The sequence below is a fragment of the Elephas maximus genome, chromosome 5 (assembly GCF_024166365.1).
Source record: "Elephas maximus indicus isolate mEleMax1 chromosome 5, mEleMax1 primary haplotype, whole genome shotgun sequence".
Lineage (NCBI taxonomy): Eukaryota > Metazoa > Chordata > Mammalia > Proboscidea > Elephantidae > Elephas > Elephas maximus.
Window position 1 is genome coordinate 3,709,520 of NC_064823.1, and position 12,270 is coordinate 3,721,789.

The following is a 12,270-nucleotide window of genomic DNA, read 5'->3' on the forward strand; positions in this document are numbered from 1 at the left end:
GCCGGGCCTGGGTCAGTCCCCTGGCGCAGCGCACGGGGCCGGACCTGGCACGTGGCAGCCGTGGCCCGACGAGAAGATGAAATCATTGCGGGCCAGGGACCACAGTCCCGACTCGGGGCTTGAACGCGTACAGTCCGGCAGGCGGGTGACCCTTCCCTCTCCTGCCCTCGAGCGAACTCAGCCACACCGCCCCCTCCCCCTGCCTGCTTCCCAGTCCCGGTGCCGCCGCCGCCGCCGCCGCCACGCTGTGCAGGCGCGCCGCAAGCCGGGACTGAAATTGCTGGGTGATACTTAACTTTCTGAATTCCACGCAGTTGGCTGTGGGTGATATCACCGCTTTGGTGTCGTGTTTCTCCGCCCCTTCTCTTCTAGCGCCCCTCCCCCGACTTTTGTTGCCACTTTGTTTTGCTGAGTTTCTCCACCTCTCGCTAGTTCTAAAAAAACGAGGTGGGGACGTTATACAATCTCCTTGTTTGTACCCTGAAGTGTTATGATTTTGTACAGTGAATATTGGAAAATACTCTTTAGCGTATTTATTTATTTGGTTTTACCCCCAGACGGTACGTCGTGATGTTTTGCAATGTTGTGTGGTATTATTCCAGAACATTTTAAACCAGGCATCTAAGTAAATAAATTTTTAGGCGTTGGTTGAATCTTGTTTCTATCTAATTGGTGTAAACAAGTTTTTCACAAACAGTAAAGAAAAAGTGGTGACATCGTACCAATGTATTAGGGCACATAGTTGTTTCTTCTTTGAGGCACGAAATACATTTTTATATTTTTATAAAACAGAATTGATTCCTTTTGAAGTACACCAGAGGTTTTAAGATGACATAAAGTAGAATAGTATTTCTGAATTCTCTAAAAGGTATCCATTTTAATGTAACTTGTAAAATTTCTTATTTCTTCATCCAGCATCAAAGCCAGCATGTAATTTTTTTTTTAAGTTAAGAAAATTTGCATAATGATTTGAACTCACAGAGCTATGTATCAATCTAATAAGTAAAGCTCATGTGGGGGCATACTGGGGTCCAAAGACATTCAGTTGATCCATAGGAAGCCTTCTTAGAATTTAAAAGTTACTGACTTCTTGTGCTTCCTTGTTACAAAAAAAAAAAAAAAAGAAGAAGGATGAAAATGCTGTTCTCAGATTGATGGGTTTTGCTCTCATTATTCAAAGGTTAGGTTTACTTGTAAAAATTTAAAGTAAACCCTTGGTAACAGCAGTGCTCTCCAGACTGAAGCACCTTCCCCTTTGAAGACCTGTGTCCCCTGGTCCTTAGGCTCATTTGCAGAATGTAAACAAGTGGCTTTAGAAATGTATGGGTGTTGTTTTTGAGATTGTCTGGTGGATTAGAATCAGGGCAAGTTCTTACTAGTTTTCTAGGGTGACCATATGCATTATTGTCCAAATCAGAACACTTCTGAGATGAGAGGGGGAACTATTAATAAACCTTGAATGTCTGGGCCAATCCAGGACACATGGTGACTCAATTGTACCTAACTGTAAACAGAGGAACTCAGAACCTTTCCAAGTCCTTAGGCGAGTCTCAGGCTCAAACTGGAGCAGTGTCTAGGCACGGACAGTAAACTGCACCCCCGGGCTTTTCTCCATTCATTCTTAGTGCTGTCTATAATGCCCTTGACTTCATCACCCAACACATGCATGAGACAATGTGGTAAACTTTCCCAAAGAGAAGCTAGTCTGAATATTTTGGTTTTTTAAGTTCTATCTCCTCTACCTTACCCTCCGTAAACAGAGCCTCTGTTCTCAATAGTTTCATTGTCATAGCTATTGTTATAATTTACTTGTAAATTATAACTGTTTTCATGATGTGCAGGCTCGGTGCTAAGTGTTTCATATCTATTTTCCATTCAGTCTTATGAGGTGGGTGCTCATATGATCCTGATTTTACAGAGGAGGGAACTGAGGCAAGAGAAGTTAACTAATCCAAGGTCACGTAGCTAGGTGGGGAGACAGATACGGAGCCTTCAGAACCCCACTCTACTACCATCTCATACTGTCTCCCCACATTTTTTCTTTCTAATGGGCCTGTCAAGTATATAAAATAGTTGTTTACAAACTGAATTTGGAAGCGACAGTTAAATGTTATGCAGTTATTATTCTTTATCAGTATAACTCATTAAAGGTTGAATCTGGTAGAATTCAGGGAGAAAGGTGTGTATAGACCCTAGCTTTACTGTAGAAAACTAATTCTCTCTGGTTGTTATTTACTCGCAATCTGCTAATTTTTTCAACTGTTTTCTCAGCACGTTTCCTTTGGGTTATTAAGCATCATTCCTTAAATTAGCTAAAATAGTTAAGATGCAGGGTGACTTTCAGAAAATGTATTTAGGGAAAGAAAATGTAACTTACTAAGCCTGCAACAGACATCCTTTGTCTTCTTTTTCTTCCTCCTTAGAAATTTACTCTCGGGAAGAAACTGATTTCAATGTCTTTGGTCACATCATAGACTTTTTGGTTCTCTGTTAAGGGTGGAATTGTAGCTCAGGTGAAGTTCTAAACTCAGAGTGGACGAATCCCTAAGGGGAGGGTGGGCCAGGAGGGAGCACTCTGTACCTGTGTCTGCTGGGCTCCTTTGGGAAGGCGGCAAGCCCTGGGCCTCAGAGGCCCTAAGGACACCTCGTGAGCTCCTGCTGTGGCTTTTTGAAAACTCTGAGGCTCAGTGGTTCAATGGAGAGTGATGTTTGGTTTTCCAATGTTATTCTTCAAGGCCCTGGGGAGCAGAAATATTTATTACTGTATCTATTTCTTTGTCTACCCATAGATACAAAGGTGAATACAATATGGCCCCTAATACAGTTTCAGATAAATACATCATATCTATACAGATGAATTGTGGTGGTTGAGAGAAAGCGAAAACTTACTTCCAGCTTGGGGAAATAAGTGGAGAGAGATTTCTCAGAAGTGATACAGAGTTGAAGGGGAACCTCCTAAGTAAAGACGTAGAGGTATGGAATTATGGAGGCATATTCACAGACTAATCACTCAGTTCTCCTATAATATAGGGCTTGAAGAGGAAAAGTGCAGGGTGAGATAGGGAAAGGAGGCTGGGCCCAGCTCACAGGCTAAGAACGTGGACTCTGCTGGAAGCCGTAGGACGCCATGGAGGCTCTAGAGCTGGGAATGACCGGATCGGAGCTTTGCTCTGGGAAAGTTGACAGGCAATGGTAAGCAGGGCAGTAAGAGGGGCTGAAACCGCAGGTAAGGTGGGTACTTAAAAGGCACTTTCCAACAGCCCCAATGGGCAGTTCAAAACCAAAAACCAAACCCATTGCCACTGAGTTGATTTTAAGTCATAGCGACTCTATAGGATAGAGTAGAAGTACCCCATAGGGTGCTGTAATCTTTACAGGAGCAAAGTGGCACATCTTTCCCCCACAGAGCTGCTGGTGCGTTCGAATCACTGACTTTCCAGTTAACAACTGAACACTTTAACCACTATGCCACCAGGGCTCCTCGATTGGCGGTTATGAGGGCCCAGATCAGCGACCGTGGCAGAAGAAAATGGAAAGGCCTAGAAACATGTACGAGACACTGAGGAAGAATGCTCAGAAAGGGGAAATATCAGAATTCCATGACTAAGGTGCCAGGAATGAAAATAACCATCTCAGGGTTTCACTGTCTTACTCCCTCAGCATATTAAGAATATGTATATATTTTATTAACGGTTCTACTTGCCTCCAATAAGATGGCTAGTGCTCTTGTATCTAAGAAAAATGCATGCTGTACTGATAGCACCCTCTCCGTGTGGGCCACACATTCAAATTATGGCCCTAACAACGAATAATTGAGCTCTCACAAAGAATTAATCTTAAAAATCAAGTTGTGTATAAATACATTAAGAGGAGTCCCGGTACACAATAGTGAAGTGCTCAGCTGCTAACCGAAAGGTCCGCGGTTCAAACCCACCACCCCTTCTGCTGGAGAAAGATGTGACAGTCAGCTTTCATAAAGATTACAGCTTTGGAAACCCTAGAGGGCCCTTCTCGGTCCTGTAGGGTCTCTATGCATCAGAATCGACTCGATGGCAATGAGGTTTGGTTTTTTGGTTTATAGATACATGATCATGAGGGTATGTTCTTTGCGTTAAACAGAATAAAAAAACAAAAGCCAAACCCATTGCCATCGAGTTGATTCCAACTCATAGTGACCCTATAGGACAGAGCTGAACTGCCCCTCTAGGGTCTCCAAGGAATGGCTGGTAGATTCGAACTGCCAACGTATTGGTTAACAGCCGAGCTCTTTACCACTGTGCCACCAGGACTCCAAACAGAATAAGCTCACCTTTTATTATTAATAGTACCTTTTTTTTTATTATTATTTTTAAAGCTGTATTCTATTCTACAAAACCAACAGTGTGTGTAAGGGCCTCTTCTGAGGGAAACAGACACGCACACACACTACTCCCAGATCTCCTGTGAGTAAGCCTGAGGCAGAGCTTCTTTCCAGAAGCAGCTGGGTGCCTGATCTGGAGAGAATTTTCTTTGCTGAGACGTTACCATCACCACGCAGAATACAGGGCTGACTGTTACCAGGTTAAGGAAAAAGCTCAGAGGGGAGAAATTTAAATTTCTGTCTGCTTGATAGTTAATGATCTTTAGAACAAAGTGAAAAAGTAGACTTGTGACACTGTTGCAGTTTTTTCCTCCAACTTCTGTAAATGTTTAAAGTCATTCTGTGGCTATATAGATGGTACATTAACTGGGACAGCGTTATAACCACAGAGCAATCATTCGAGTTAATTTACCCTGTTGTTTGGGCCTGACGCTCGCCCTCTGTTTAGTGGGAACTGGCCGTGTGGCTCTTGGCAGACATGGTGCATTTTACAAACTGACCTCAATCTGAGAGGGAGGGCTGGTGTTTCCCTTTGAGTTAGGTAACACTTGGAAGGGGTAGGAATTTACAGCCAGGATATGCTGTTGAAAGTCTTGGGGGTTCTAAGAGAATTATATTAACTACTAAGACATCTTCCACTTCTCTACCGGGGACCTGGGGGTGCCTACCTTTTTAGAGGCACCTTCTTCCACTCTCAGTCCCTGAGTGATGCAGTTGGACTGTGGACTGCTAACCTAAAGGCTAGTTGTTTGGACCCACCCAGCAGTGCTGCAGAGGAGAGGCCTGGGGATCGGCTTTCATAAAGATCACAGCCAAGACAGCTCTGTGGACCAAGCAGCTCTCCTGTGTAATACATGGAGTAGCCACGGGTCTGAATCGACTCAAAGGCAACAGGCTGGTTTTGTTGTTGTTTTCCATCCACCACCAGCAAGGAGGAAAGGGCTTTCTGCCATTTGCCCTAATTTAGAGAAACAGGAATTGAAAGATTTGGGAGAGGAGTTTCCAGCGTTCATCACCAGTTCAGAGTGGCTGATGTGATTCTTGGGCAAGTCATGGAGCCTCCCTGCTTTAACATCCTCGTCTGTAAGACGGAAATTTGGAGGATTGTTGTGAGGTTTGCCTTAGATAACAGGAAAGCGCAAAACCCAGTGCTACATACATGGTAGGTGCGTAAACTTTTTCTGTATCTCAGTATGTTGCATGATCCTGTTGCCCACGTGGTATTTGAATAGCATACCAGAAGCTCTTGTAGCACCAGGGCTGAAAGGGGATGTGAGGACACAGCAGCCCAGCCTTTTCTCTACATTTTTTTCTTTGCAAAGTCTCTCTGTTGTTGTTTTAGGTATAAAGTTCTACTGCTGGGAAAAATGCGCCAGGCTATTAAATATTCAGGGTAGAAATCTTGAATGATCGCAACTGTTCATTTCTAGCTCCCGGTAATTGATCACTTCATCCTCCTTTTCAGAGGATGAGAAGAAAACAAAATAAAACAAATGAGCCAACAAAGGGTCCTGCTGAGGTCTGATAGGAAGTCCCTGGGTTGTATATAAATGGTTAACACACTCAGCTGCTAAGCTTAAGGTTAGACGTTCAGGTTCCTTCAGAGGTGCCTTGGAAGAAAGACCTGGCAAGCTACTGCTGAAAAATAGGCTATTGACAGTTCTATGGATCACAGTTCTATTTTGACACACACAAAGTTGCCGTGTGTTGGAGTCCACTGGACGACAACTGGTCAACTGGAGTTTTGATGGGGGGATTCCAGAGCTTTCTCCCAATAAGCAAGCTAAAAACCTTTATCATGGCAGGGAAGGGCCACACATGCGGGCAACTCCTAAAGACAGTGCTACTAGAGAAGCAGGAATCATTCAGTGGCCCTTCTCTGTTCCTCTCTCCCAAGGCAGTAAGAGGATGATGGGACTTGTTCACTGGCCTGTTGAAAGAGTGGTTGCGACAGTGTCCTTCGTGGAGCGGGGTTGATATTTTGTTCTCATGTCAGTTGGGATCAGTCCTGTTCCTTAAGGACTTTTAAAGTTTTTGCTAATATATCTAAAGTCCGTGCTAAGGGTGAAACTTCAGTGTTTTATTCAGAAATAGGACAGAACTATTGTGACTGGTGCCCTGGCGGCACAGCGATTATGTGCTTAGCTGCTAACCAGAAGGCCAGCAGTTCGAACCGCCAACTGGCTTCCCAGGAGAAAATGTGGCAGTCTGCTTCCCTAAAGATTACAGCCTTGGAAACCCGATAGTCTGCTTCCCTAAAGATTACAGCCTTGGAAGCCCGATAGTCTGCTTCCCTAAAGATTACAGCCTTGGAAGCCCGATAGTCTGCTTCCCTAAAGATTACAGCCTTGGAACCCGATGGGGCAGCTCTACGGTGTCCTATAGGGTTGCTGAGTCTGGACCGACGCAACAGCAATGGGTACTGTGACTGAGGGAAGATGGAAATAAATGTGCATTGGGTTTTTCCCCTTAGTGTTCATGTTTATTTTACTAAAGTGGACTGACAAACTTTATCCAACATTAACTTTTTCTAAAATCTGAAAATGTGTGAACTGTTTTCTACGAGGAAAACATTTTCAACAAACAAGTAAATACTTTAATGGGAGGCTAAAATGATTATTCTGATATTTATACCAAAACCAAAAGTAGGAAGCTGAATTTATAGGAATATTAATGGCTGTGTTTAATTTGATTCCAGCATTTCATAAAAGCAAATTTTTAGCTGTACACTGTGATTTTTTTATAAAAAAGGAAAAAATATAGATTTAACATTTAAAAAAGTAGAAATAACATAAGTAGATATTTAGAAAATAATTGTCCAAATTATTTATGTGACTCAAGTGTCATTCAATTATGTCACATGCAGTTGGGTTTTGAGAGAGAGGAAAGCAAGTGTGGCCTAGTTCCCTCCAGGCCATTAATTTTCTAGCCCTTGATAAAAAAAGTTTTTGTTAAGTATAAAGGAATTATATCTATTGTGATTTTATTTAAGTTGGCATGATTTATTGTAATATATTCTACTAATCTATACAGTCAGATGTAGTCATAAAACATTGTATTGTTCCTTGTTGTTTTATTTTTATATTATCAGTAATACACCTACCCCTCCCTTATCGACTATCTCGTCATCCAACATTTCACATTTAAGGCAATAGTGAAAAATCTACTATCCAAATATTTTGCGCATTAACGATGTATGCCTGGCAGTAACAAATGCCAAGGTGCAAGGCAGGATTAACGCAGCCTATGATGGTTAAGGTTAGGTATCAACTTGGCTGGGCCTGATTCTCAGTGGTTTGGTAGTTATGTAATGATGTAATTTGGCAGCTTTGTAATGATCTTGTCACCCTCCATTTTGTTATCTTATGGGGTCATCCTCCATTTTTGCATAACAGTGATTTTTGCATAATGACCTGGTCTTTGGAACCTAATCATGTCAATAAGTGAAGAGTGGGTGTACTTTTTAAAAAATATATTATAAGAGTGCTTGCTTACCATCTCTTCCATGGGATGTTCTTTTTTTTTTTTTTTTTTTCACTTTAGAAGAAAACATTTTAGGAAATTAAAACCTTCATTATGGTGGTATGGTGTGTGTTTTCTTTATAGTCTTATATCTGTGAGCCACCTGGAAGCCACATTTAAGTGTTTAATGTCCCTGCACTGCACACAATGTTTAATACCTTTTTTATCCAAGACTCGGGGTAGCCCAGGAAAAGGCCAGTAGATTACTGCCTTCATTTTCACCTGCCATCACAAAATCAACTCACGAGAATAACTGGGATTATTCTCAGTGAGGTGATTCCTGTGTTTTGTGAAATATGTAGATGGTAATTAAAAACATAAACGTAGACTTTAAGCAAATATTATAATGTACCTGTCTATGACCCAGGAAGAACCAACAATTTAAAGATCACAGTGTAATAACTGCCCCTATACTAAAAAAAAAAAAAAAAACAAAACTAAATCACCATTTAAATGGCCATGTGGATACTTCTAGCTACATTTAAAATACAAACCTTCTGAATAAAGTGGCAGAGGACATGTAATAAGCTTATTACTAAGCATTCAAAGCTAAAAGATTTTTGAAGTAAAACAGTAAGTTTAAGGTTAATAAACCAAACCAAACCCACTGCTGTTGAGTTGATTCTGACTCATAGTGACCCTGTAGGACAGAGCAGAACTGCCCCATCCTTCTCCCACAAAGTGGCTGGTTAGGCTCAAACCACCAACCTTTCAGTTGGCAGCCAAGTGCTTAACCACTACGCAACCAGGGCTTCTTTAAGGCTAATAACTACATAAAAAAAAAAAAACTACATAATAATATGTAAAATCATATTGCGTACTTTATTTCTAGAATTAGATAATTTATTGCAAAGACAATGTATCTGGTAGTGTCTTAGTCATCTAGTGCTGCTATAACAGAAATACCACAATTGGATGGCCTCGACAAACAGAAGTTTATTCTCTCAGTCGGATAGGCTAGAAGTCCAACTTTAGCTCCAGGGGAAGGCTTTCTCTTTCGGCTCTGAAGGAAGGTCCTTGTCATCAATCATCCCCCTGGATTAGGATCTTCTCTGTGTAGGAACCCTGGGTCCAAGGAATGCACTCTGCTCCCAGTGCTTCTTTCTTGGTGGTGTGAGGTCCCCCCTCTCTGCTTGCTTCCCTTTCCTTTTATCTTTTGTAAGATAAAAGCTGGTACTGGCCATAAAAAAAAAAAAAAAAATTCATTGGATCAGGGATGTGACCTTAGTAAGGGTGTTACAATCCCACCCTAATCCTCTTTAACATAAAATTACAATCACAAAATAGAGGACAGCCACACAATCCTGGGAATCATGACCTAACCAAGTTGACACATTTTTGGGGGACACAGTTCAGTCCATGACAGGCGGTAGATTATAAGCCAGTGCTGTCTCAGTTGAGCATGAGCGTTTTAAGCGTGAGCATTTGGGAGCATCTATTCCAGATACAGGGTCACTGTGAGTCGGAATTGACTCGACAGCAGTGGGGGTTCGGGTTTTTTTGTTTGTTTGTTTTATTCCAGATATGAGAAGTACAATGTAGGAGTGTACTTTGTAGATTGTAACATGCACTGCAAACATTATATTGATAATTACTCTCAATCTCCAGTAAAATACAAACTTATTTTAGGTTCATATTCTGAAATGTGTCTAAGTCTGTTGTGGGCCTCTTGGCTCACACAGTGTACATAACAATCCAGTTGGTCATGCTGATGCAGATGAGTTGAGAAACATCTGTGGGTTCAGTACCCACACAGGTAAGGGATTCTTTAGCAGCTCAGAGGGGTTGCCAGGCAGCATCTGACCGCTGATGCGTTGGTGGGGGAGCGTTGAAGATATTAAGGTTTGCCTTGTGGTTTCCTTTCTCTCAGGGCACCTGGATGATGATGGATTACCACACGGATTCTGCACCGTCACCTACTCCTCTACTGACAGATTTGAGGGGAACTTTGTTCACGGAGAAAAGAATGGACGGGGGAAGTTCTTCTTCTTTGATGGCAGGTAAAACCAAAATCCCATTGCTGTCGAGTCAGCACCGACTCATAGCAACCTTATAGGACAGAGTAGAACTGCCCCATAGAGTTTCCAAGGAGCGGCTGGTGGGTTCAAACTGCTGACCTTTTGGGTAGCAGCCAAGCTCTTAACCACTGCACCACCAGGGCTCTGGGTGGCAGGTTAGCACTCAACAATTTTTAAAATATTTGTCTTTGGGGTAACTGGTCTTTATGTGTGACACCTTAACGCTGATGTCATAACTAGTGTTTCCCACATTCTAGTTGAAGTATTTTCCACAGTGGGTTCCTTTTTGTGTGTGGCGGGGCCGTTGCTGGTTTAGCAGCGGAAGTTTCGCCTTCCGCGAGGAAGACTCAGGTTCAGTTCCTGGTCAGCACAGCTGATGCGCAGCCACTGTCTGTCAGTGGAGGTGTCCATGTTGCTAGGATACTGAACAGGTTTCAGTGGAGCTACCAGACTAAAATGGACAAGGAAGAAAGGCCTGGTGATTTACGTCCAAGGATTAGCCATTGAAAATCCTGTGGATCACAGTAACCCAATGCAAAACCAATCTCAGTCGCGGCGCAAAGCCAGGCAGTGTTCCATTTTATTGAGCATGGGGTTGCCATGGGTCAGGGGCTGACTCGTAAGCAGGTAACAACAGCAACAACAGGGTTTTTTCTACTTTGTTTTCCCCGTCTGTGTGAGGACGCAGTGATAGGTGGTAATGACTGTGGACTTTTCTCTGTCAAGAGGAGGTAGGGTCACACTGGCCCAACTTCCCAACGGTGACTTTTAAGTCACATCAGCTTTAGAAGAAAAGAGTGACCATGTGAATTTTTTAAGCATTTAGAGGAATTCGGAACCATGGGAAGGTCTAGCTGTTTTCAGACCAGTGTATCAGGTAATACAAAAATGTATTTCGCCAATACAGGCTGCAGGATTCTGCAGGGGCTACCTAAACCTTGGAATTCCTTTGGGAAAGGAAATGTCTAAGCTGGCAACGGAAGGGTGATTTCAGGGACTAGCATGTGACCCAGCATCCTTTTTCTCTAAGTGGAATGGGTTGTTTTTGAAGATGTTAGTGGTTCCTCAGGCTCCCAATTATCTGGTATAAGGGAGACCCAAAAAACCAAACCCAGTGCTGTCAAGTTGATTCCGACTCATAGCAACCCTACAGGTCAAAGTAGAACTGCCCCATAGAGTTTCCAAGGAGTGCCTGGAGGATTTGAACTGCCAACCTTTTGGTTAGCAGCTGTAGCATTTAACCACTATACCACCAGGTATATATGGGAGAGGGGTGGGGAAAGCAATGCAATCCCATCCGTAGAACTTTTTAAAAATTGCCTTCTATTTATTTTTTAAAACAATTTGTTTTGTTGTTGTTCTTGAGAATATACACAAAAAGAAAATACACCAATTCAAGTTCCTACACGTGCAATTCAGTGACATTGACTACATTCTTCAAGTTGTACAACCAGTCTCACCTCCTTCTCTGAGTTATTCCTCCCCCATTAACATAAACTCATAGCCCCCTACAGTTTCTATCTAATCTTTCAAGTTGCTGATGTCGCTTTGATCCCACGTAAAAAACATGTAAATAGATCTTAAAAGAGCATATTGCTTAAGGCAGACATTATTTACTAGTTAAGCTAAACTATTGTTTAGTTTTACATGATAAGATATAAACCAAAAAAAACCATTGCCGTCGAGTCAGTTCTAACTCATAGTGAGCCTACAGGACAGAGTAGGGCTGCACCATAGAGTTCCAAGGAATGCCTGGTGGATTTGAACTGCCGACCAGTGGCAGAGCAAAGATGGCGGAATAGGCAGACACTTCAGGCGACCCCTCTTTACAACAAAGACCCAAAAAAACAGATGAAACGAGTATATTTGTGACAAGCTGGGAGCCCTGAGCTTCAAAGGCAAGCTTGGAAAATGAACTGAGGGGAGGGGGGAGGAAGAGCCCATTCAGAAGTGGAGAGGAGTTATTGGACCTGAGTCACAGGGAGCCCTTAGGCACCATTCTCGAAGCGGCAGCGGGCTGGTACTAGCGTTCAGCTGCTATTTCCTCAGGGAGAGGCAGCCAGCCACACAGCCCACTCACACTTGCGGAACCTGAGGAATGGCGCTCTCGGCAAAAGCTAAGTACTCGCGTATATTTTAATGCACCCCCCGCCCCCAAACCGGCTTCAGCGGCTGAATCCCCTGGGCCTGAGATAGACACTGTTGAGCACCTAGAGCCATCCTCTCGGCCTTGGGAAAGGAAAAAATTTGCATTTGGGGGAAAAGATAATTTGTTAGTTCTACTAACCGGGGGAGCTCAATACAGAAGCAGCTCCTGTCCAGGCATAAACTGTCCGTGGACTTTGAGCACCTTTCCCTTCTGCATGGACC

The 12,270-nt window shown here is 42.9% G+C and overlaps 1 protein-coding gene across 2 annotated transcripts in view; it reads left to right on the forward strand.

Moving 5' to 3' along the window:
* The window catches only part of SETD7 (SET domain containing 7, histone lysine methyltransferase), a 69,654-nt gene that overhangs the window by 775 nt on the left and 56,609 nt on the right, over nucleotides 1-12,270 (forward strand). For both annotated transcript variants that reach the window (XM_049885255.1, XM_049885256.1), the window contains exon 2: nucleotides 9,753-9,882. In XM_049885255.1, the coding sequence (XP_049741212.1) occupies nucleotides 9,753-9,882 (130 nt within the window). The remainder of the gene's footprint in view (nucleotides 1-9,752; nucleotides 9,883-12,270) is intronic.